This window comes from Silene latifolia, chromosome 1, assembly GCF_048544455.1.
Source record: "Silene latifolia isolate original U9 population chromosome 1, ASM4854445v1, whole genome shotgun sequence".
Classification (NCBI taxonomy): Eukaryota; Viridiplantae; Streptophyta; class Magnoliopsida; order Caryophyllales; family Caryophyllaceae; genus Silene; species Silene latifolia.
The window spans coordinates 195,767,660-195,795,186 of record NC_133526.1 but is presented as its reverse complement, the minus strand read 5'-3'; the positions used below and the strand labels follow the sequence as shown (position 1 = coordinate 195,795,186).

General features: G+C 38.8%; 2 protein-coding genes across 3 annotated transcripts; both read right to left on the bottom strand.

The window, feature by feature from the left end:
- Nucleotides 1-53: 53 nt before the first annotated feature.
- Nucleotides 54-3,274, bottom strand: LOC141615605 (uncharacterized). Of its 2 annotated transcripts, none has more exons than XM_074433807.1 (4): nt 3,123-3,274; nt 2,555-2,761; nt 1,639-1,703; nt 54-339 (listed from the first exon to the last, which is right to left on the bottom strand). In XM_074433807.1, exons 2-4 carry the CDS (start codon nt 2,697-2,699, stop codon nt 271-273), a joined length of 279 nt encoding a protein of 92 aa, XP_074289908.1. In that variant the 5' UTR covers nt 2,700-2,761; nt 3,123-3,274; the 3' UTR covers nt 54-270. The 2 variants fall into 2 exon arrangements, with proteins under 2 accessions (XP_074289908.1, XP_074289907.1); XM_074433806.1 differs by having other exon boundaries at nt 2,555-2,709; nt 3,123-3,273.
- Nucleotides 3,275-6,598: 3,324 nt separating this feature from the next.
- LOC141615588 (SCARECROW-LIKE protein 7-like) lies at nt 6,599-8,652 on the bottom strand. Its single transcript, XM_074433805.1, has one exon. The coding sequence runs from the start codon at nt 8,357-8,359 to the stop codon at nt 6,710-6,712; it is 1,650 nt and encodes a 549-aa protein (XP_074289906.1). The 5' UTR covers nt 8,360-8,652; the 3' UTR covers nt 6,599-6,709.
- Nucleotides 8,653-27,527: the final 18,875 nt, after the last annotated feature.

Sequence of the window (27,527 nt, the reverse complement as noted above, 5' to 3'; positions counted from 1 at the left end):
GCAAACTTTAACCCCAGAAAAAGACTACATAACATAAACGATTAAAAATACCACGGGAGATCAAATTTCAAATATGATAGACATGATGAAAAACAGGTTAGTCTAGTTTATTTCCGCATAATCAAGGAAAATGACAGTAACAACGAGACCAACCAGCATTTCATGCTCCAAAACTATTGCAGACTCCATTAGAAGAATCAATGTCCTACGACTGTCGATCTAGGAGTGCTAAAGCAACTAAATAATTCAAAGACATTCCGTATGTTGACTTTATTTCGATTGATCGGCATTCTCGGATGTCGAGGTGTTAAGGGCGCACTGAGAGACATAGGGTTTCAGCTGCAACAAAGGGAACCACGATTATCAATCTCAACAAAATAAAGCTATGAGTTTACAACCACAAAGAATTAAGAAATATTTTAGAGTGGAACGAATAAGAACGATATATAGTCATGAGGGACAACTTAATACTGAATATCAATTAGGCAAAGTAAACAAAACAATGTTGGTTCATTCGCGGTTTATAAGCGGAAAACCTAACAAAGACTATAATCACTTAATACATAGATGGCATATACTCCCTCTGTCCCGGTCAATTGTTGTCCTTTGGATTTGGTACAAAGACCAAGGAAAGAGGAAGGGGACAATTACTAAGTGATAAGTGGAACAAATTGAGTGTGAATGATCAAATTGTTCATCAAGTTCATTCTTAAAATAGAAAGGACAACAACTCACTGAGACACCCCAATATGGAAAAGGACAACAAATGACCGGGACAGAGGGAGTATCAATTTGCAATGGAACCATTTCCCAAAAACAACAAAATGCAACATGTATAGGTTAAACAGAGTGATCGCTGTTGCTTATTAGGACGCTCATCATAACAATCTTAATCTATCAGATTGGTTTAAGTTTTTGAGTAAACATCCTAGTTTATTTTCGAGTGAAGATGCACCGTTTCACCTGAAGATATTACTCGCAGTCTCCAACATAGCAGCAATCTAAAGAAAATTAAATATGTCCTTACTGATACAAATAGATATCAGCAAACATCCAATTAAATAGTTTAAAACAGACCAAAAAAAGTAGTATTCCCTCAACAGCAAATAGAAGGTCCTCTTTTGGTTCATTCGTAATAGTAAGATTGACAGAAAGATATAATTTGATCCTCAAGATCGAGTGTTTGATGTACGAATTGACTTAATCACATCTTAACTCTTAAGCTCCACCATGTCATCACTCATCAGAAAACTGTCTGTTAGACTGTTACTCTGTTGGCTAAATTGATTATGAATCTATCCTTCTATCAAACAGTCGTAAAACACAGCCAAATCCTTAAAGTAAAACAACTGGTATTAGTCCAGTTATCCTAGGCAATCCAGTCCGTCTTGCTTCAGACCGCCTTATTTCAGACCGCAATAAGACCTCTCACAAGTGAGAAGCACATGGATGGTGGGACACCCCATGTGCTTTCCCACTCACACCCTAAATGGGTTTTTTGTGAGAGGAAATGGTATCCGTCTGACAATTTCAGACGGATATGACGGTCTGAAATAAGAATTTGTGTAGGCAATATATTGGGAGTTCATTTGTACTGATGGCACAAAACACAAGACTAGTGGGGATGTGATTCAGTACCTTAAAATCCATAAGATCAGGTACAACATACACAGGGAGCTTTTCTTGCACAACCACATAGCCACCTGCACCAAAAACTTCCATGTTACTTGCTACGACCGAAAAAAAAAAAAAAACGAATGCTGGGATTAATGAAATTCTTCAACATTTACATAAGCCATAACACTCGGGTTCTGTCGTTCTGATAACAAGCTTTGAATATCAATTAGAAAACCAGTTAATGTTTGTTTTAACTTACAAAATATCTTGAAATAATGAATCCAAATATTACCACACTCCCTAGTCGTAAAATTCATCATTATTCCACGTAGATTTTCCCAATAATAATGGTTGGTGGATAATACTATAAAACTGGATTTTTACGAATTAGTCGTTCTTTAGCCGTGTTTGTATAAACAACATAACCACAGTGAATCAAAGGCTTTTGCAAATGAAAGGTCATATGTACGAAGTCTTAACACTGAGGGTGTGTTTGGAAAGCAAAAATGAAAGGAAAGGGAGGGGAGGGGGAAGGAGGGAAGGGAAAGGGAGAGAAGGGAAGGGGAATGAGGTGGGGTTGTTTGGATACAATTTCCCTCCAAATCTTGCCTATTGTGGAGAGATTTTGATTAGGCTTGGATGAGAGAAATTGAATCCCTCCAAATCACTTCCCCTTCATTTCCCTCCACCTCATTTACTATCCAAACAAGAGATTTTAAATTCCCTACTCTCCCTCCCTTCCTTTTCCCTCCAAATCCCTCAATCCAAATCCAAATACACCCTGAAAGAATGTTCCTGATAACCCAAAATGAAAATTGCATCGAGTGACTACTACTTGCTCCAAGTGATTAATCGTCATAGAACGGAAACCATACAATATAAAGAATGAATGAATGACAAGGGAAAGAATGATAGGAATAAAGGGAAGAGAGACCACCTTTGCGGGTATGGAAACCAGTGGGTTTACAATTCTTCCCTTTATAGTAATTCCGCGGCGCCCGCTTTGACGAAAGGATATCAAGTGAGGATGTACGCTTGCGACGCATAGCCCTTCCCAACCCCATAATCAATCCCAGCGGCATCCTATCTTTTCTGTTTATTCACAAACATTCAAACAAATTCCGATACACCACTGACATACTACCTGAAATCAAGGCAATCAAATTCCCATACACCAATCAACATTTTTTTTTTTTTGGTAACGAGGGAACCCGCAGCCGCTACCTTCGGTGCGCACCGGGTAAACCCACGGGTGTACATGATAGCCTGTAAAGTGCAAACCACGTATACCAGGTAAACCACCCGAGGGTGACAGACTCGAAGTCTATTAGGCTTGAACCTGGGTCTCCTGAGAATTTCACTTTAAGTTTTAACCACTAGACTCCACACCTGCGGGCCCAATCAACATTGCATTGCCTAATCTTCAATTAAACTAAATCGACTAAATCTAATCACACACAACTAGTTTAAAATTAAACGAAATTAAAAAATAAATACGAAAATACCAGGGAAAAGGAGTCGAAAACGGCTGACGGTTGCTGCTTACTCCGGCGAGGCGGCGATGATGAAATTGAGAGGATGAGAGAGCCAGGGACTCAAAGTGAGAGAGGCGTGAGAAATGAAAGTTTTGGGCTAGCCTGGCCCATGTAAACAAACAAGTGTCCAGTTTTAAGGTTCCTTTCGGTTCATCGCGGTTATGAATAACCCGAACCCAATCTAGAAATAAGCGGTTTCCGGTTTTTTTTTTCATTTTTTGTCCGTTCGCTTAACGGTTAACACCCCGATTTTAAATTATAGAGATTATTTAATTTCTGGTAGGAAAAGTAACTATTGATCATTCGTTACATGGGCATTGTGTTATAGTTTGTACTTTTATTGGGTTGTGGCGCGCACCCTTTTCCATAACAAGGCAAGCCTTCAAGTAATAATGGGTCTCGTGTTAATTTTCTAACATTATAAAACCCCGAACAAAATAAGCAAAACTTAAGATGATTAGTGATGACTGGTACGAGGATTTAAATTCTTATTACTGGACAATAAATATCATGGGCTACATCAAACCTGTGCAAAATCATTAAAACCCAAATGCGACTAGATATGAAATAGGGTCACCATCTGAAAACACCATATTTGGGTCCTTGGCTTTTTTTTTTTTTTTTTTTTTTTTTTTTTACAACAATAAACTGATATAAATAAAAGAAAGTCTACATGAAAGTCAGTTACATATTACCCATTTTCAAATGGGCGGGTACCGAAAACTGCTAAACGATTCGACATCCAATTAACCGAACTAAACTCTAAGGCAGAACAAAGTGAAACAGCAAGACGACGTTTTGTTGAATGGTGGGTAGTAATCATCGAACTGGATCGAGTAGTCATCTCGCCTCTTAGTCTTCCTAACTGCAGTACTTATATTGGTGTATCTGCAAAAAGAAGATAAACAGGTGACAGAAACCGAAACTCTTTTCTTCAAACTACCAATGACACGGGCTACTTGACCACGAGGAGAGGAACAAATTCTTCTATGGCATACGTGCTCTTTCGAATGTGTCCTAACTGCGTCAAGTTTAAATTGGATTATGAAGATCTTACTAGCATAAAAAATGTCACAAGAAAGGCGTGTCTTTTTATCCGTTCGGACGAAGCATTCATCTTGAGCCGACGCTTCATCCGCTGAACCCTCGATTGAAACTGAATAATTAGTCCACATAGTGACATTAACATAACTAGTGGTGAAATGAGAGAGGAAACAACAGCCTTTACACAAGTAACACAACTATTATATAAGGTGACTAGACCATATTTCACCTGTTTTGAATTTAGACATATATTAATCAAGACGTGGTGACTATATCATTTTTTTTTTTGGTGTGAATGAGGGGCAAGACCCGAATACAGAAACAACTAATTGGCTATTACACGGGGAATAGTCACCCCAAGAATATCCTCGCGTAAAATCTCGCGAAAAGCAGACGGTGGAACATCAATAAGAGTCTTAGTAGTATTTGACCCTACTCCTTGATTTGCTAGCCAGTCGGCCGCCCTGTTAGCTTCCCTGAAATTATGTTGCAGCTCCACTTTCTACCCATTATCGAACACGAGATCCTTGCATCTTTTGACCAGTGATCTTAAGTTATTACTAACCAGCTCCTCTTCCAAGTTTGATACAAGGATAATTATCCATCTGAATAAGAACCTTTTCGAATTGCAATCCACGAGCTCGTTCCAAACCTGCTTCCAACGCTAGTAACTCGGCCTTCATCGAAGTACAGTACCCGCTCGAGAAAAAATATGCATCGATAAAATTTCCCGTTTCATCCCGAAATACACCACCACAACCTGCCGGTCCCGGGTTACCTTTGGACGCCCCATCAGTATTTAGAAGGATCGAGCCATGTGGTGGGGGGTGCCATCTAATGAAGACTTCTTTTCGACCTTGACCAGGTAATGGAATGAACAACGAATACCGATCAAAGGCATTTTTGGAGGACGCAAACTGCTGGAATAAAAACGCTCTAGGGTCTATAGGATTATCCTCGTCATGGCCAAAAACGACGTTATTACGCCATCTCCAAATCCACCAGCAAGTAATAGCGAATTGCATCGACCAATGTTCCGATGAATTAGGAACGCTATTGCTCGCATTATATGTCAGCCAATCAGAGTAGGACGAGTTATAAAAATAATTGTGGGAAACCAAGTTACTTACTTGGCTCCAAATGTTGCGAGAAACTGGGCACGAGCGGAGGAGATGATCGGAGCTTTCCTCTACACTGTGACACCTAGGGCAGATTGAATCATCTCCCATTCCGCGACGAATGCGATTCACATTATGCATCAGCCTTCCATGAAATGCTAGCCATAAAAACATTCGTATCCTTTGTTGAACAGGTAGGCGCCATATGACCTTCCACATTGGGGAATCGGGTTCAAATCCACCCTCCCATGATTTGATGATAGCTAAAGCAGATTTCATTGAAAAACGGCCTGATGTCGTTTCTTTCCAAAAGACCGTATCCTTAAGACCCGGGTCAGAACGTAATGAGAAAACAACAATCTTCCGTAATTCAATTTGAGGAAGGTAGTTAGCAACTAAATCCCATTTCCAACCTGTAGCTTCGTCCCACATTTCGCTGACTGTTGCACCAAGAATATCGATAGGAATAGGGGTGGTGGCTTTGTCAGAAAGACATTCATCATCTATCCAACAATGATCCCAAAACAGAGTATGACGCCCGTCACCAATTGCCATGGCCGAACCCTTTGAAATTGTTTGAGCTTGAGCCGTGATTCCAGCCCATACATATGACATATTGTTCTTTGGTTTGAACATGTCTATATCGCACATACCATTGCAATATTTGAACCGTAAAACTCTAGACCACAGGCGAGTATGCTCTGTTAGCACTCTCTATATCATTTTATAAAGACGTGGCCATATAAAGTGCAACAATTATAAAGAAACTATTACAACCTCAACAACACTTCTCCAATGTCCATCCATTTGACGGAAAGCACAATCAAAATTTGAGGAGATCAACCTCACAAGAGCAGCTCACAATCTCAATTGATAAAAAAAACATAAGACATGAAGTAACCAAGCGTCCAAGCATCAACACTTGCAAAAATCAATATCACTCCCAAAATATAGTACTCCCTCCATAGCACACCAATGGTAACATTGACTTTTTCACACTTGTCGAGACACGTTTTGTAACGTGAATATCTTTTGTTACACATTATTAAAAATTATAAAAATTTGTTATTCTTATAGCATTCATGACGATAAATCAATCAAAATTTCACATGACTATATTTTTTCTTATAGATTAAAAATAATATCGAAAATTCACTACGACCATGAATAGTGGCAAAACGGTCAATGTTACTATTGGTCTGGTATGGAGGGAGTACTTTTTACAATTGATATAATAATCAACATAACTTCGTTCCTAACCCAATAGATTAAACATAATAATAATAAGAAAAACCCATCTAAGCAATAACTTCAATTACAAAGACATTAAAAACCACTAATTTCCAAGCAAAATTACACAAGATTAACACCGATACCACCCTAATTAAACCCGAATTAATGCCAAGAAGAAACCGTAAGCAGAGGAACATCACCCCAAGCTAATGATAGAAACCCGGGTGACGAATCGTCCAATTTGTACGACGAACTATAATTATAATTCCACAATAATAACTTAGCTTGACTATTTGCGTAATGACTAAAGGCTACCGGCTCAAAACCGGCATTTTCCATTAGTCCTTTCCATTCTTCTTTACTTGCCATCCTTTCTCTTTCGGTTCCCGGTAATTCCGGTCCAATACACCCCATTATCCTCCGCCCGAAAATAAACCGTTCTATTTCACTCCGGTGGGATGAGTCCCGGTCCATATTTGGCTCAAGCGAATGGAAAACAGCTGAGTAATATTTAAGAGCGGTTTTAAACCGAGGTAAAAACCCGACCCGATTTAACCCGACCTCGTACTCACCTAATGTGACGATATCAGGGTTTAATGATTTGGCTAACTTTAGAGCCGCCATCACAGGTTTTGCACTTTCGTCTAATAAATTATACAGCTGGAGCATAAAGTTAACGGCTAGCACCTCATCCGGGTCGACCCGGAAACACGACCCGTTTAGCTCATTAACAGGTGTGAGAATCGGGTCAAATTCAAAGTTAAGATGTAGAACTTTTGCGAAGTCTCGAAGACGGTTACCTGTTGCTAGAAGGAGTTGGGCGGGTGATGGGCCGAGACCCGGGGCGGGGATAGCCGAGATCCGTATACGGTCGGGTTTTCCATTAGGCCGGGTTGCTAGAGCTTGTAACAAGGCGGCCCATTGGACTCCTTGGACTATACCGAAATCGATAATATGGATGCGGGTCGAGTTATCCGTTGCTTCGAGGATTGCTTGGTTTGCTGTCAAGTGAGCAAACTTGGAGTAGGGACACGCGTCGTTTAATGCTTTGTATGAGAGGGTAAACTCCTCAGACGTCGTCGTTTCGGTGTCAAACTCAGTTGAAGAGAGTCTGGAGTATAGCGCCTCGGAGAAGTAGTAAGTGACTCGGTGAGTCGGATCGCCGTGTTGGGAAACCGCGTCTCTGAGTCGAGCGAGTTTGGGTTCGGTTTCGGTGAGTTTTGCGCAGTCGAGTAAAGCGGTGAATAGCGGCGGCCATGAGGTGGTGTCTTGGTCGTGTTCCAGAACGACGTCGTCATTTGGAGTTGAGATTGGGGTTGGTATTGGGCTGGGCTTGGGAGAAGAGTGGGCCCAATCAGCAACAACGGTCGGATTATTATTATTATTATTATTATTATGGGAGATGGAGAAGGGGTCAAGGGTGGTGAAGTCAGCAGGAGCGTGATGCCAGGTGTCAGAAGAGGATTGGATAATAGGAAGAGAAGCAGGACCAATTAAACCGTCCATCCACTCGTCGGAGTCAAACTCAGTAGCGGCGGTGCAGAAATCTAGAAATTGAGAAAAGTGGAAGCCGTTATCGTCGGCTATAGAGAGAGGAGGGCTGGGGGAGATGGAAGGGGCCCACGGGGGTAAACAAAAGGGGTTAAATTGAGGCGGCGGAGGATGAGGGTGGAGTGGGGGATTGTTTTGCTGCTGTTGGTGTTGGTGTTGTTGCTGTTGTTGTTGTTGTTGTTGTTGTTGTTGTTGGTTTATGACTTGTTGGGCGATAGCCATGAGATTACCGCTGTCAGAAGGAGCGCACATATAAGCCATTTGAAAGGGAGGAAGGTGTTTAGGACATTAGAGATGGAGGGTAAAGAAGACGAAGGATGAGACAGAGAGTAGGGTAGTAGGGAGGTGGGGAGATTTTGAGAGAAGTGAGAGGAGAGAGGAGAGTGTGCGTGTATGTTTGTTTTTTTGGATTATTTTATTAGAGGAGTAGGGTAGTACGGTTGCTGCTTACTCCGGCGATGATGAAATTGAGAGGATGAGAGAGCCAGCGACTCAAAAGTGAGAGAGGCGTGAGAAATGAAAGTTTTGGGCTAGCCTGGCCCATGTAAACAAACAAGTGTCCAGTTTTAAGGTTCCTTTCGGTTCATCGCGGTTATGAATAACCCGAACCCAATCGAGTAACAAGCGGTTTCCGTTTTTTTTTTTTTGTTTTTTTTTTTTTCCTTTTTTGTCCGTTGGTGAACACCCTAATTTCAAAATATAGAGATGTTTACGTCGTTTCTGATTCATAAAACAGATGTATATAACTGTGGCTATTGCTTCAATATTGAAAATGATGAAATCAAAATAGGAAGTAACTCGACGGTTATGAACGACTCTTTAGTTACGATTGTTGGTTATAATGAGGCAAGATTCGGACGCAATATGTTACAACATGTTTAGATTATGTATTTTGACGCAATATATTTACATTTACTACAATTTACTACAGTACAACTTTATCATTTATAGTATTTTGTCACAACTATTGTTATCTTTATTACTTTCTCCATTTTTATTTTTATTTTTTGAGAGGGTCTCTCCAATTTTATTGTATGACGTTTTAGATATTTTTGATTTTTGCTTTATAATTGACGTTTTAGTCTTCTTTTTTCATGTCAGTCAATAGAAAAGTCAAAGAAAGAGCAAGTGGTAAACAACGAACCATTTCCTATAACAAATGCCTCCAAAATATAATTCACATGTTGACATATATGTTACTCCCTCTTATTCTACATAACCCTCCCCTTTTATGGAGGGCACGGGAATTAAGGGAGGGGAGTATTATATGATAAAGTATTGGAGTGGGGTAGGAGATTGGAGAGAAGGAAGGTATTGTGTGATTAAAATAAGTATTGTTGTGGTTTAAGGTGATTAAAATAGGGATTGTTGTGGGGTAAAGTGATTAAAATAAGATAAAATATGAGTATTGTGGGGTGAAGTGATTAAAATACGTATAAAAATTTGTCAAATAAGGAAATAGAGAGAGTATTGTGAACGGACGAAAAAGGAAATATGGAGAGGTATTTAGAATAGGAGGGAGTATAAGTGAAATAGTGAATGAAGAGAGATAAAAAAAAATGAAGTAAATGTTTATCTTAATTCATGTGCATATACGCAAAACGTCAAATAATAAAAAATGGAGGGAGTAGTATTTTGCTATGACTGTTGTTGTTTTTGTCTTTTCCTTTTCACCTTCTTTTTCTTATTATAATCACAGCACTTTGTGATGAACCCGACCAAGGGACTTCAATGTAAATATTATAAAATTTTGATTGAAGTATAAATTTAGAGAACATTATAATATGGTGATTTTTCTTAAAATAACATGCCCTACTTATGATATTAATTAATATAACAATATTAATTATTTAACATACGCAAATATAATATTAAATATATATATATTTTGGAAACTATTACAAGGTAAATAAATTAATCTAAATTTCCAAAAAAATATAATATTCCATAATCATTACATTTGTAATTTAATTAGTAAATAATACTGATTGCTCTTAACTAATATTAGAATCTAATATTTCAGATTTATTTAAATATATAACTCTAATACAATTAGATAATCAACTATTATGATATGATAGTAACCACCCATGTGACTAGTAAAAGCAACAACAATAGCAACCGGAGTAGTGAAAGTCGTACTAGCAGTAATGGAAGTAGTGAAATTAACAATAATAAATGCGTGAGTAGTGGAAGAAAAAATTATGACGATGGGAGAGGTGAAAGTAATAGTACTATAGTAGTCACAAAACATGTAATGAAAGTAACAGTACGAACAACAGGGAAAATATGAAAAATTAACTAACAATTCGATTTTAAGAAAATATTAATTTATTTAAATATATGAGTTTGACAAAACTAACTGGTTAACCGTAAATATAACATGGGTAATTAAACAAACAACAGTAACCGAAAAAATAGTGAACATAATAATAGTATTAACAAGGGATGTAGTAAAAATAATAATATTAACAGCGGGAGTGGTGAAAGTGTCACATAATTTGTTGATTAATTTTACATTTCATCATAATTTCAAGATATAAATTGTAAATGTATGTGTTAACCAAATTTAGCGAAACATATTTCATAGAAAATAAAATTTAAATGGTAAATAAAGGTAGCCGGACACCAAACCTAGAGTTAATAAAAATACATATATTACGGGCTGTCTCTTTCGAGGAGTTGACGACTGAACAACAGCGGTGGAGGCGGAGACGGAGACGGCAGAAATATCAGCGAAAATCGGTGACGCGAAGCGAGTAGCGATTGATAGAGTCGACAATGGGCCGTGCTGGGTCGGCCTGTCGTGCCTTCCTCCAAAATTGGCCCAGCCCAGGCACAAATATTGGGCTCCTCGGGCCGTGTTGTGCCAGGCCCACTGATCCAAACCTACGCCGCGGCCTGCTCAAGGCACGGTCATTTTCGTGCTCGGGTCGTGCGTGACCTATGGGCTTTTCATGCATTGTCCGTGAGCCCCCATGTGTTTTAATATTTTTTTATTTTAAAAAAAGTGTTATATAATTGATATATTTTTAGTATATTTTGTTTAATAAATTATGATTAATGGTTTAAATATACTCCCTCCAATTCGTTATAATGTTCCCCTTTGCTTTTGGCACGATACTTAAGGAATACTATTAAAAATGAATAAAGGACATTGGTGGGTTGGTGTTAGGAGAGAGAGAGAGAGATGAATTAATAGGAGTTAAATAAGGAGTTGTGGGGCCAAAACATTAAGAAAAGTAATAAAATAGGAGTAGAAAAGTTGTGTGGGGTTTGATTATAGGAGAGGGGAATGAATAAAATAAGAGTAAAAGTTATCAAAAAAGGAAATGGGAACATTACTTGAATAATCCGTTTCGGGAAAGAGGGAACATTATAACGAATAAGAGAGAGTATATTTTATTAAATATTAATGTACTTTTTGTTTAATAAATGATGATTATTGGTTTAAATGTATATTTTATTAAATATTAGTGTTCTTTTTGTTTAATTAATGATGATCAACGGGCTATTTTTTGGGCCGGCCGGGCTGGGCCAAGCCTGTCGTGCCTTGGTGCGTGCCGGGCACCATCGTGCTTGGGCCGGGCCGTGCCTAGTCACTGATTTCTGAAGAAAATCGCGTCGGAGCCCGTCTCAAGCCCAATCGTGTCGTGCCCGTGCTTCCTCGATTTTCTCACCGGGCTGGGCCGGGCCTTGCCGTGGGTCGTGCCTGGCCGTTCCGCCCACCAGCCCGCGACCCTTTATGTCAACTCTAGCGATTGACAAAATTGTCAAAGTAGGGTGTATAAGGTGTGTGTGGAGAGAGATAGAGAGAGGAGGGCTGTATAGTTGTAAAAAATGGTGTGTTTTTTTTTTTGACAACGTTGTACTATTATAGATGAGAAAAAGTTCAGAAACATACATACCTGTTACCATACAAACTGAGGGCTAGTAGAGACCCATGAACTAGCAAAAGCAGAACTAACATAACTAATATTACAAACAGAGTTGACACAATTACAAAGACGACGCTTTTTAAACGGGGGATAGTGTCAAGCTGGAGCGAGTAATCTTCTTTTCTCTTACAACATGTAGCCCGCTCTTGGGTTCCTGTTAACCTGCAAAAAGTAGTTGAACGTTTGACCATCAACATAGATTTTTTTCATTACCTTAGCTCGAACCTGAGTCGAACAATGACGGCTAGTAGAGTTCGCCACAAATCTGCTACAAACTGCTCTTGAATGCATCTTCATAGCTGCCGAAAATACAAACTGACCTGGACATGCGAAAGAGTTAGAACCAACCTTCAGAGGTGGGTCTAAAATGGCGCCTTCAGAAAATGAAACATTGGTAACCTCGCAAAAGCGATCGGAAACCTTCTCGGTTGATAAACGAGGCTTCTTAACTTCAAGAGAATTAGCCTCTTCGTCAATGAACTTAACATGAATAGTAGCTGGATCAATGTCCACTGCTGGATAAGGGTTTTTTTGGCAAAGGAGGGTAAACGGGAACTGCCGATTCCCGTGAAGGATCGTCATGGGGAGTTCCCGACAAAGCTGATGATTGAGAGAAAAGGGGGCGAACCTTCATGTAGGCCCCAGATTTGGGATGGTAAAATTCTAGGTTCCTCCCAAGTTTCATGTTTTCGTAATCTATGCAGGACAGATACAATTTTTTGTGAGCTTGTCTTTTGTTAGAGAAGCTGCATTTCGTATATCTCGGAGCAAAGGGAAGAGAAGGGATAAGATCACCTTGAAATGGCAGGGGAGAGGGGGGCTCAGAAACGGAGTTGGAGTCCATAAACATGTCCGAAGTTGAGGTACTTACAACCTGGTCACAGCTAGTCGCATTGTCTAAACTTTCCATACTACTACATGAGGCATCACTCACAGCAACATGAGATGCAAACTTGTTGTCCATATCAGCGTCAAAGAGATGTTTCTTACCTTTCTTGTCTCTTCCTAAAGGGTCCAAATGGCACGAGACCCGCTTCCCATTGGGATTCAGAAGCAAGCATTCAGAAACGGATTTAAACTCACGAGCTACATCCTTGTTTTTTGGTTCAAGATGCAGCGCATACTTAGAATCATCAAGAGCCTCCTCAAAGAGATTTAATCTCTTTAAGGCAGAACCTCGCCTAAATAAGGCTTTCACATTGCAAGGATCAAAGTTTAGGATAAGATTGCACAAACATCGTACTTCCTTAAAGTGAGAAAGTTTCAACTCACAAGCAGCTAAATTAAGGACAAGGGAGAGGGCAAGGGAAGAGGCATCAGACTGAACCTGAGTGTCTAGAGTGGTAAGAAAACCGAAGAAAGTAAGAGCCAATTAATAAAGACTAGTAGCAAGGGGTAAATTACCGTCTTTGAAAAGAGAATTACCCTGATCCTTTATCAAATGAATAGAGTAAAAACAGGGCTCTCCCATACTCATAATCCATTTAACTAATTCATCATCATCAAAACCATCGTCTTCCATAATCAAATATTCACCAAGATTAAGAAGAACCGACATATAATCCATTGAAAAAGAGCGGAAAGGAAACAGCGACGGATTCTGAAGCAAGAGAGAACAAAGCTCTGATTTGAAACCCTAAAAGACCAGAAAGAACAAAAAAGAAAGAGCTTACAGTGAAAGAATGGTAAAAGAATATAAAAGACGTCTTCTTGCAACTGGGCAGACCTCCAAGCTCAGGAATAGAAAGGGAAAGATCTGAATTAAATTATGAGTTCCAAGGAGGAGATAATGTAAATAGAATCCGATCTAGGAGGATAATGGAAAAGTAGAAAACGCGCTCGCCGGCGACCTGTTGGAGAGTGAAGAGGACGCCGGCGAGAAAGACAGTAGACGGTAGGGAGGCTCTTTTAGCGGTGGGATATTTTGGGTGTTTTCTCTTTTAGCGGTAAAAAAATGGTGTGTTATGTTATTAAAGGAATGGAAATGAAGAAAAGCGGGAAAATGTTGAAAATGGAGGGAGATTTGTGAGATTGGTTTTTTTGGCGCGAAAGAGTGTGTTTTTCAGTGTTTGCATCGCCTCCGCTTGGGTCGCTCACATTGTCACATTTCGTCACCTTGTGGTTTCACTTTGATTCTTTTCTTCATTTTTTTTTCGTGTAACAATGCGAAGAGCGAGTTAATCCAAACCGACCCGATCCAACTCGTTTATTAGGTCAGTCAATTATCATTTACTCATCCAAACCTGATTGACTGGCTTACTCGCTATTAGATCGGGACCGAGTCTGGTTTGGGTGGATTTTGACTGACCTTGAGTTCACACCGTGACACTCCCTAACTCGACACGAGTCTCCAAACATTAAATTTCCCTAAGCCAAGCACGACGTTCCTCAAACTCGTCAACATGTCGAGTTAGGGTATGACCTAATTTGACTCGGAGAACCCGCCCTATAGTAGGGTCGGATTAGGGTTGGCTTGGTCAAACTCGTGATCATCTCTAGCCTACGAGACAATGCAATTTTATGTTGAAACAAGATTTATTTACGTACGAAATAACCTATTCGATTTGATTAGATCCGTTTAGAGCGGTACTAGGCCAAAAACTCACAATGATTAAATATAAATACTTTGTTAAAACTCGGACCGAGATATATTATCTAACCACATCCACAAGTCTTGCGTACTTTCCGAACCGAGTCAAAGTTAACACAACTTAACTCGTTAAGTTCTCGAGTCGAACTCGTATTGATAATCTCGTCTCATTATCAGCTCTATTATTTCGATATCATCATAGCATGGGAGGCTAATATTGGTCGACTGTTGGAGATGAGATTCAAGTATAATTGTAAGCGGCATCGATGGGCCTACTGGGCTCGTGTCTGCGTTTTTTTTTTTTTCCAAATGTATATTATGTCGCGGGTGATCAGAATCGAACCCCAACTTTATAATTGAGTAAGAGAACTCTTAACCTCTTCTCACTTAAGCTAGTTCTTGTTCTCCTCCTGTCAGCATTGTGATACCAACCTACTTGTTTAAGAGTCCAAGGACCAAGACACTAAATAGACAATCTATAATTTAAGCTCCATACATACAAAACCAATAAAGTTTAGAGTTAACCTATTGTCTTGTAATAATGCCAATAGAATAAAACGAGACCATGCATGTTTATCAGTTTATTCTAGAAAAAGGCGTGTCGATACTTGATTGGCTTAGATGTTTATCTACGAGATGAAGATGTATATGGCCATATGGGGTACGTCACTGTTGTAACTTGTAAGGATAACAATGGATCTCAAATCCGAGCTAAATCCTAGAATTTAAATATAACGGGACAAGGCTGGATTGTTGTATTTTAAGTTAAGTGTGGTTATGGATATGATCGAATCCTTATGGGTGCAAACGGATACGAATATGGATTATTTTGTCGAGATCCAAATAAGATAATACAAATTTATTGTCATACTATAGGCATTTTACGTTTTGTCTCATTTATCTATTTGACTCATTTCATATTTAAGACGAGATATAATGGCTTAAACAAGAATTGTGTTATCCAGGGCTTTTTTTTTGTTTTTTTGTAGGTAAGAGGAGAAAGTACCGAAAAATAAAGACTAACTAGCTATGGTACAAGGAGCAATAACCCCGAAAACGTCCTCTCGAAGGATGGCACAAAGATCTACTGGTGGAATATCCAAAATAACCAAATCTATTGATGAAATAACACTTTAATTCGCGAGCCACTCGCTAACTCAATTAGCTTCTATATAGACATATTCAAATTGAATAAACTAATCCTCGTCATAATAAAAAAAAAAATTAAAAAAAAAAAAGAGCCTTGCAATGCTTAACTAGAACATAGACCATTTGTGTTACATATAAGCTGAACTTTCCGGTCTAAGCTCACACAAGTTGCATTATCCATTTGAACGACTAATTTGTCCATACAGAGTTGCCTTGCTCTTTCAAGTCCAGTAACTAAAGCCAACATCTCGGCTCAATTAACTTAATTGAACGCAATTAAATGAAATTAAACTAAACTGAATAGAGTTAAACTGAACTAAAATGAGTTGAAATTAAGTAAAAAAACAGAGTCTAAATTCATTAATTACATTGGAATAGGTTGAATAATAAGGACATGATAATTGGGCCAAAAGAATGAGTCAAGGCGCCAAGTCTCAAATAGGTGAGTCCATACATGAAATATCAAACCGAAATCGGGCTGATATTTGAGTTGTCTATTTAAAACAACTATGATATTGACAACTTTGCTTTGTATGAATTGTATCTTTTTTGTTAGATATTTTAATCCCAACTACTGATTAGTTGGCCATAATGTCCTCCTCAAACAAGGATAAATATCAACTTCGTAGGGCCATTTCAGTCATATTCCTGCAATTAGTCTAGAAAAACAATCGTATAGAAAAAGTTGAATGAAAGGGATTCGGTTGAATGGATTGACAACTTAGCATGTACTTGAGTTAATATCGGTGGAGCCAATTAGCCAAATACAAGGAGATAAATTCTAACGGGAACGAACGAATAATGGTATAAGAAAGGAATCAGAATTTGTATTCAAAAGTTGATAAAATTTTAGCAGGAATGAACGAATAATGGTAAAGGGAGTAACCTCTTCCGCTAGGTAGAGAGAAAAGTGGGCACGAAAACCGTTAGGCTGACACGCCCTAGCACAACCTATGACTAGTGGCTATGAGTTTATGACCCATTTTGACACGACACATGATTAACAACGCCAAGCATTGTACAACACGCTAAGAAAGATGATCGTGCCTAATCCTGTCACGACACAACCCATATGAGCTTGGCAAGCTCAAGTACATCCAAAATATAAAGAAATAGAGTCGAAGTGGAGGAATTATTAGGGCTCTCTCAAATAAAACACGACATGTCGTGAACTGTGGACCATAATTATGCCTTCATTTCCATTTCACTAACACAACACCTTCTCGTGCCTGAATTGTGCCATTTTTTCCTTCAGGCACGATAGTTTGGCAGAAGACCCGACCTCACACGACCTACTTTCATATCTATCGCTAGGTATATATTACGACAAGACGGTCTCGCATAAGAGTACTATTTTTATCATATGTGGGCCAATGTAGCTTGATAGTCTGTGGATCGTACCTGAATTTCCAAAATTATGGCGGCCACTGGACCACCTTTTACTATGGACCCTACTTTCTTAATATATGGGCCCATATAATGCAGGCCCACTTCTTTATACGCCTCGGCAGATTCCATCTCGAGCTATACTCCTTTATTAGTGGAACAACGACTCTCCTATACGGAGTATATCATAAGACTGGTCCAAAAGGAGAAAAGCCCAAAGTTAATGGAGAATATAATTACATTACATTCATATTTCAGTTTTATTTTGATTACCCGATATCTTATAATGAATATCGACATATTTAAATATACAAGTTATAAAGATAAATTATTATGTTACGAAAATAAACAATTTTTTACACATTTATTAACTTACTTAGTTGGGCTTTGTGCCATTAGGCTAGTATTTTGCTAAAGATGATCCTATAGAACAATTTGTGTTAGTGGAATCAAAATTCGTCATAAATAATACTCTCTCCGTCCCGATTATTTGTTTACGTATTTTATTTTTGTGGTCTTAGTTAATTATTTACCCTTCTATTTTAGGAATGTATTTGTTAAACATTTTGATCCTCTACACTCAATTTAGTCCAATAATCCAGTTGTCATCCAATAATTGGCACCCTCCTTTTTATTTGGTCTTTGTGTCAAAATCAAAGCTAAACAAATAATCGATACAGAAAGAATAATTGTTTTTACAATTAAAAAATTGAATGAAAAGATGGTAAGAAAATAATTTACTTTTTAATTTTGTAGTTTTAGCACAATCGCTTTTATTACCAACCATCATTGTATATAGAGTAAATCTATATAAAATCATTTTACAATAAATATGATAGAACAGTTTACAAAATACCTTATGTTCTTCTCACCTAAACATGATAGTTTGTAAAAATTATTTTAATGGGTGCAAGTGAGTAAAGTAACATATAATTTTACGTTAATTACCGTGAAAAACCGTTTTACCCAACAATTGTTGCATTCATAAGCAACTTTGTCAATGATTTATTGACAAGTACGACTGTACGAGTATATGTATAGTATGTATCTACTGAAACTAAATTTATCTCTTGAAATTAAATTTACTTTTATACAATCTGTTCTATTTTACTTGAACTCGATCGAATAATATAATTTACTTAACGAACATAATTATGAGTTACTAATAGAAAACATTTCCAATCAATTTTCTTGTCTGATAGAAATAAAAAATTGACAGTCCGTCTTGCTTAAGACCGCCTTATTTCAGATCGTAATAAGACTTCTCACAAGTGAGAAACATATGGGTGGTGGGACATCCCCATGTGCTTTCCCACTCACACTCTAAATGAGTTATTTGTGAGAGAAAATAGTATCCGTCTGATCATTTCAGACAAATATGGCGGTCTGAAATAAGAATTTGTGAAAAGTTGAAGGGTCGTACTCGTACTCATGAAATTGTTCTAAGATCCAAGTTGGAAATGAATCTAAGAATAAACACAACTTGTGAATAAATTATGATCACAGATCACCCCATGAACATGGGAGCAACCGATGCTAAATTGATGACTAATCCAATACATCTTGTCACACCACCATACCTAGTCTAGTCCCCACCACAATATTGGCTTCAGGCTTCAGCATGTTTCCTTTTTTTAATTTATTTTCATGTTCTTATAGCAACTCCAGTGATATACTAGAGGGACTTGTTACAATTTATGTGAATTGTCAAGTTACATGCTTATTATTGGAGCAATGGAAAAATAACTCGTTTATTAGCAACACCTGCTCTAAACAAGTTATATGCTTGTAATTGAATATTCTGTTTTTTATTGGATAATGGATTAATGTGAGATCATTTAGAGATTTCAAGCTACAAGAAGCTTACTGTTGGAGAAGTATGTATCCCTAATCCTTAAAAAAGAGAGAACTTGCAACACTGTAGCGATGAATAGTGTTAGAGCAAGTTACACCCCAACCGTTGGATTCCCCTTAGAGATCTCCTCCCTCCATTTCACCTTTAACTCACAACCACAAACTTACCTCTTCAACCTGCCATTTCTCTTGACCACTTATTCTATCCGTCTGTCGTTACTCGCATAAATCTGGAACTCCCACAGTAAGCCCTAGGTATTTGCTTTGAATATCAAATTATTTCACATATTTGGCTTTCTTTTACTGTTGTAGTTTATTGTTATGTTGTTAATGTGTTGTTGCGTTTGGTATATTGTGATTTCCGTCTTCAGATTTTGTTTTAGGGTTTACGATTTGTGATTTTATCGTTTCATATGCAGTTAGGAACTGTTAATTCATCATTCCGTGTGCCATCTGCTTGTTGTACTTCCGATTTTACATCCTGTGGGTTTAATTATTGTTGTTATTATTGTGGTTGTTATTAGTTTAGGTGATTCAGATTTAATAAGATTAGAAATAAGGAATTGTGATCTTTTCGTTTCGTGTGCAGTTAGAAATCGTTAATTAATCATTTCGTGTGCAATCTGCTTGTTGGAATTCCCGTTCTAGATTACTGTGGGTTTTAACACTGTTGTTGTTATTGTGTTTATTAGGGATTTAAGCTGCTTCAAAATTTTGATTATAAGTTACGAATTAGGAATTCATCATCTCATGTGTAGTTAGGATCTATGAATTCCCCATTTCATGTGAAATATGCTGTTTGTGTTTCCTGGAACGGCGTATCCCGAATAAATTAGTGCTGTTGTGAATGTGGTTATTAGTAGTTTGTCTGTTGCGACCAATTATTTTTTTTTTGCGTCTGCATTTGTTATTATTACTGCCTTTAATTCTTACGATTGCCTTTAATTCTTATTACAACGTTTTTTTCCCTGCTAATTTATGTCTAACTGGTCTGTTTGTTTGGTTGTGTATTCAGTAAAATTGGGATCTGCCTGTAACGTTGCGGTGGCTCAACATTTGATGGTGAGTTTGTCTTTGCCTTATCAGTTTTAGACTTAGTACGGTGAAACTTGGGGTTTAATTATGCGTGATTGCTGAAAAGGTTATTTGTAACTATTCAGTTGTTGTTGTGGATTATGTGAATATTTCGTTCCGTTATGATTAGGCATAAACTAGGGTGTTCCTTTGTCCTTTTAAGATTCACTATTCGTGATGCTCTGTTCCCTTTTAGGGATTTTTGGAAAAACTATTTTTAGAAATTGTTTGCCGTTTATAAATGCGTGCGTTGTGTTTGTTACCACGCGCGGGGTTATTAAACTGCAGGTTTTGGGGGGGGGGCACTGTGAATCGCAGGCCACGGTTGTAGTTGCTTAGGCCTACTCTGAAAGGTTAATAGCGGTTGTGGCAACGATTTCGTTGATATTTGGTAATACATGCTTTGGTTTAGGTTTAATCTATGTTTTGTTATTGTTGGCTGCTTTCAGGCTTTCGCCCTTTGAACTGATGGTCCCGATCTTCTCTCCTTGGAGGCGCCTTCCTTATTGAATGTTTACCAGGGTTACAAAAGGTATATCTTCTAATGATGTTCCTAATCGCTTTGGCTAAAGCACTACGTGTAAATTAGGTACTTCTGAGTCTTTTTTTTTTGAAATTGTAGGTTGTTTCAAGTTTCTAGACCTGGGCTTGGTGTTCTCATGATGCTCTTCTTTGGAGGTACCTTCTGATTCTTGTTTACGCTCAAGGCTTACGAACAGTTTTTGGTGTGTTTACTCGAAAAAAAATGCCTTCTAATATGTTGTAGGCTGCTGTTGCACTTCTGAATTGTGAAACGGTTTACCGTTACAGATAACTACCAATATTGGATTGTTCGCTTAATTCATTGTTTACGTGACCTGGTATTATTTCTAAAATATCTAGATTGTGTGTTCTTTTAACTGTGGCCATCCTGCTTTCTGGGGATGATAGTTGCGTCATAGACTACATCCTCTGATAGGTTGACCGTCTGGCGCTGCTTAGCGGTGACTATTACATTTGGTCATTTGGTTGTATGGTGGAAGATCAGATACTGTTGATTCTTTACTATACGATTTGGGTTCTCACACTAATATTAGCTGAGGTCAGGGCTGTGATCATGGTTTATCGTTTCGTTTTACTTGGTTTTCCGTTTAGAAGTCATTAATAGTCCTGGCAGCGGCACACCACGCCAAACAACCTAATATAAGTGCAAGATAGATTAACTAATGTATACACATCGATACGCTGTGGGACAATGCCGTTACTACTGGATTGAATTACAAGTTGTTCACACCTGCTGGGGCGAATCCAAAAAAATGGTTGAATTCTTATAGATTCCCTCCTATTCTTTTGAATTTACCCCATTTGTTCAAATTCCCCTAACAAATTTTGTAAATTGGGGGAATTTAAAATAATCAGGGAGTATAATTTGTAACTAAAGATTTTTGGATGGCTGAAAAGTTTGTTGCATATTTCAATTGTAAAGGTTATGGTGATTGTCAAACTCAAATGTAAAGTTTGATTTGTTCTTCATGGTTGTCAATTAACATGTCCGAGTTGGTAATTTTTTGACAGTTTTTTACTGTCGTTAATCTTGTTTAAGTATAAAAGCCTTAAACTTTCATTGTTATTTGGGGGTGTATGCATTTTTCCAGTTTCTATGTGATGGAAAGGTTGAAATTTTTGTGTGTTTTGTGAATTTGAGTTTTTACAATTGTTTTGGGGAAGATTAGCAATCCTTGTTTTTCCTTTTTGTTACACTGAAGTTTAGAGGAATATGTAGTTGGGTCAGATCATGCTAGCACCAAACTATATGTTTGATTTCACGCTTTCTTTTGTTGTGTTTAGCTATTTGAGGGTATATATAATTTTTTGTTTGAGTTTTTTCAAATTTTCTACTTGTTAATAGAGCTTGGGGGTTTTTCTTAAGGAATTTCTCCTTTGTTTTTCATCGTGTGTCTAGGTTATTCGAAAATCACTGTAAGACTTGTTAAAATGACTTTGTTGGATCAACTTTTGATGCTTTACTACTATGGGATTACTTGAAATGTGAGTTAAACTAATAGCTGTTCCAGGTGACATAATGAGGAGATACAGCTCTGGATACGAGAGACCTTCACGAAGGGGATACGGAGGTTGAGGAAGAAGCCCACCTAGAGGTGGATATACCTCTCCGAGAAGGGGTTATAGTCCTCCCAGGAGAGGATGTGGCGTTGGAGGTGGAGGTGGAGGTGGAGGTGGTGGGGGCGGCGGCGGTGGCGGTGGATATGGCAGACGAAAAGAGCCACATCATGGAAGCTTGTTAGTCCGTAATATTCCTATGGATTACAGGTAACAGCGTGACTAAACTCTCTGGTTTAAAGATTACATGCCTGTATGCCTGTACTCTTTCATGCCTTTACTATCAAATCACTACTTGATATCTTTGCGGGCTTATCTCCTTGTTTTATTGCTGCTGTTGATTAATACTTGTATTTATTTCTATAGGACTGAAGGACTCCGCATTCCGTTTGAAAGGTTTGGGCTTGTTCGGGATGTTTACATACCAAAGGACTATTATACAGGGTGAGGTTTTGTTGTTTGTTTTCACTTTGTCATTTTTTACAATGATGAACCTAGGGTCCTGGCAGGTGTTACTTTTGACTTATAAAGCAAATTATAATTGAAACTTTTTGGCAGTGAATGTGGTCTCCTTAATCGTCATTTTTATGCCTGGCTAAATCCCATCGCTGCTTAATCTATTTTCTTAAACATCCATGTTTTGCAAGGGTTATTTGCTTCTGACTTTGACTGGTGCTCGGGATTTGTTATCATTTACATTTTAATTTGGAGGGCGGTAGAACCTAACTTTACATAGGAAGAGAGTTTGTCTTAATATTCTTTCTTGATTGGGTTTTGTGGACAGCGGGCCGCCCACGGGGGCGCTTGGTGAAGGTCGAAACAAGCGTTTGCATTTTGTATGGAGTCGCCACCAATTTTTATGGGAAATTGGAACCGTTCGAATACCTCGTGTCATGTCAAGACACAAAGTAGTGACATGAACACTAAGCAATCGTTACCCTTAGCATTCTATGTCTAGAATGACTCTCGTGGATGCCAATGAACATGGGTGCTCACGGAGATCTGGAGTAAGGGGCGAGGGTACGTATTAGGAAGCTCTTTTGATCGAACACCTAATCCCGCCCGCCTCGATAGCGGCATCTACTAATGATTAGGGAAGTTATTCGTACTTGATATATCGTCGGTTATATGCATGCAATGCAACATCCAAGTTTTAATCCTAGCATGTGAGAATTAATACTAAGTCGGTTGACAATTAATTAGCATACAATTATGTCGAAGTTGGATTTAGATTCAATTACATGTGAAAGCATACAAATGATACAAGAAATATGATAACTATAAAATTACAATAATGAAAATTACATTAATTACAACGGAATAGGCGATTTATGTCGAAAATACCTTCAAAACGGATAATTTGAGAAAAAGAATAAAAGAAGGAATTACGAACAAATCAGAAGTGATAATACGGATAATAGTCAGTTAATACGTAAGCTAATTAAACTACATCAAGGCAGAAACGGAATTCAGGGACAGAAATCATCCTGGAACAGGCGCAGCAGGACTGCGCCCTCTGGAAGAGGCGCAGCAGTTGCTGCGTCTGTTCCAAGGGTGAGTTCTGGCTGTGAAGCCGGAACTGCAAATCGTTAATTTGAATTGATGAATTTAACGATGGATTAAAATATTTACTCGGATGGAAGTGATTAATAGGTTAATTACATGTGAATGATGGTCATAAAAGCGATAAACATGGACGGGATGAATCGGAAACGGATTAATTACAAGGTTGAATGATTAATTAGTGACATCGGTGAATGAAACAAACTAAACATGATGAATTAATGACAAATTAATGACGAACATGTGAATGAACAGATGAAAACTATATCAAAGACGAATTCCAGAAACTCAATATGAACAAATTGAATCCCTACAACCCGGAATTGAATTATAATGACGAAAACCCGCAAATATTGGATTATTTGGGATTTAAGTCGGATTTATGACAATTAAAACATGTTAATGAATGATGATTAATATACATGTGATTTATATGTTATCATGACGAAGAATTAACAAGCGAACAAGAAAAAGATTTTGAATACGAATTACAGAGGACAAACGAAGAAGAAAGGAAGCAGGAACTGCGGCAGCCTCACGAAAAGGCGCACCAGGAACTGCGCTCCTTCGAAGAGGCGCAGCAGTTGCCGCGTCCTTTCTCGATGGTTATCTACTGGAAATCCGCAAAAACAGATTTTAACAAAGGGTTTTAGAAATCGATTTTAATGGTACTTTCAACGTAAACCTTACAATTGACAACGATAAAGTAAAATACAATAAATAAATAGGATCATACACCCTCAGACTTACATGTTGATGAAACGAGAAGGACTAAGATATCGATTAGTGATGCTCGACGCGAATGCAAAGAAAGTGCCCTCGTAAGAGGAAAACGATTGATTAATTAAGTTGATTAGATTGATTATTGGTGTAGTTGGTCAAATTGGTCGGTCATGCAACGGAGAGGCTGGTACCCGGAAAGATCCGAGCTTACGTGGTCGAATGTTCAAGCACGTAGGCACCAATTAGTAAGAACAAAGTCTAGAATGCAAAGGGAGAAGAGAAGGGCGGACACTCGCGTGAGAAATATGAGGAGCGAAGGCTCCTATTTATACTAATCACGTGAAGGAATTAGGGTTTCGGAGACTCTTTGGAAGTGAATCTCGGAAAGATATGAAAAAGATACGTAAAACATGCAGAGAAGGGCCTGGGAAGAGGTGCAACAGCCACTGCGTCTCTTGGAAGAGGCGCAGCCGCCTGCTGCGTCTGTTCCCAGGAGGTTTCCTCCTGCTGAAGAAAGATTTCCGCGTTTGTGTTATGGTAGGACGAAAATAATTCGATTATCTTTAATATCTTATATGAATATTACGGGATATTATTTGCCAAAAGATAAAACTTGTGAAATATGGAATAAAAATATCCGGAACATTCCAGAACATTCCGACTCGGGATTTAACAGTTATCAGAAAATGGAGACGGTTTTTGACCCGGACTCCGAATGTACTCTAATTACTGCCAAAACGACCGTATCAGGACGTAGATGACAACTAAGAGGTCGACATTAATATTTGAGCAATCACTTGACGATAATCTTACGAACTGTCACAAATCGTTCCGCGTACCAAACATGCGGCCCAATCATCACCGGGTGGTTTGCGAGGGGTGCAGAAGCGAGGTGTCTACAGAGCCCCCACTTTGACTGAGGCTTGGACAAGGCGAAAGTCAAAGTATAGCCATCAGGTCAATCGAAGATTACAACCTGACGACTATGGCGACGCGAGGCGGTTCAAGGGGTCTGAACCAAGGACCTGTCGTCGGGAACATTTTAGAGTCTGTCGACTTCCGGGGAGGGTCGTTTAAAGTCCATTAGACTACGTAAGGAGGCTCTCCAGCCATAAGAAGAGACCATACCTGAGACTTCTTTCTCGAGATGCTTCCGGAGTTGCATAGGAGCTAAGGGTAAGCGTAGGAGCTAAGGGTAAGCGTAGGAGCTAAGGGTAAGACCTAAAAGATATATAAGGATTGTGCTAGGGTGAGGGGCCCTAGAGGAAAGCATCGACGGGAAGGAGGCCAAATATAAGTTCAACTTAAGGGGTAACCAAGGTTTAGGTGTCGGAACTCTAAGAAAAGGTGATTCTAAAGGATGTGATCCTACAAGGAAAAGGTGATCCTAAAGGAATCTGATCCTAAAGGCATAAGTGTATGAACTCTAGGGAGTTTGGGAACCTTAAAGAAGCTAGGTGTATGAACCTGGGTATATGAACCTAAAAGGACGGTTGGTATGGGAACTTAAAGGCTTATGAACCTAAGAGGAATTGGGATCCTAGGGTTAAGTTCAGGAACTACTGGGTTACTAATTCTTATTTTAAACGCGTGCGCTCAAGCTTCCTGAGGTATGGGAACTCCAAAAGGATTTATGGGTTTATGAACCTAAGGATGTTGGTGTGGGAGCTTAAAGGTTTATGAACCTAAAGGAAGACATTTTGGGATATAAGAATCTAGGGGTAAGAATCCTAACTTTGGGTTTACGAACCTAAGGAAGGAGGCTTAATTTGGTTTGGGAACTTTCGGAGAACGACACCTTTGCCGAACTCCGTAAGGAAACAATAAATATAGTGAGTAGCAGGACGTCGGTAGAAACTGCTGGGGAATCTGCTTGCGTTGGTCTCAAGCGAACTCTGGCAAAAACTTGAGGTTGAATCTGCTTGCGTCGGTCTCAAGCGAATTCTTGTTGGGGAATATACTGACGATTAGGAACATCTTGATCGCCATGGAAGAAATCTTGAGTGAGCAATCTTTGCAAAATATCTTTGCTGCTGGGGACAAATATTTTGACGACTAGGAACATCTTGATCGTCATGGAAGAAATCTTGAGTGAGCAATACTGCAAAATACTGGGAGAATGAAGACTTGGGTGAAGCCCCTAGTCGGAGCGAGCACTGCTTCTGATACTTACCTGCATGGTTAGTAGCCACACAAGAATGCAATCTAGTATATGCACGTAAGCGATTATCACATGGACCTCGAATGAGGAAACACATAGGTTTTCAAAAGTCGTTTCTTTATAAAAGTCGTTAAAAACTTGTTCAAAGAAATTTATCGTTTGTAATGCGTTATGCATATTCAATGGGCTTTAGACACGTGACTGACGCGACGTAGACCTTATGCGGACGTGACGCAAAATGTAGACTTAGGTTTGACTGACGCGACACTAATTTAGATTTGACGCGACATAGGGATGACTTTGACAGACGTTGCTTAAGCATGCGCAACCCCTAGGCAAGTGTGGGTGACAATGCGTATCAGTTCCAAAGATATAAGAATTTCAAGAATGATGAAGGCATATAAAGGTAAGGCATGAGCCATGGACCATTTGTCTACTTGGGCATCTTTCACCACCGCTTGCTGTAAAAGAGACCCCTCTTGAGGTACGATGACTTGGAGAATTGATCTAAGATCTTTGTCATTGTCCGGACCGAGTACTAGCTAGACTCAAATGAGAGAGGAATAAAGGAAGGGTGGCATCTCGGAAGAGAAGCCCCCAGGATGAGAAGATGACTCTGGACTTTGATAAAAAGGAGGCTGGGCGACAACAAGGAGCCCCCAGTATAGAGGTGTTGGTTGAGGAAGGGATGTTAATTGAGCAAGGTTGAAAATTGGGATGGTTGAAAGTTGATGGTTGAGGTGGAAAGTTGGGATGGTTGTGTCCTTGAGGACTGCCTACGTATTCACGTGAAGTGAAATCAAACCAGATCATAGTTCTGAGGTTTGGTTAATTTTATTTGGGTGTTGTGGTTGTATCCTTCTTGTGTAAGAAAGGACTGCCTACGTATCC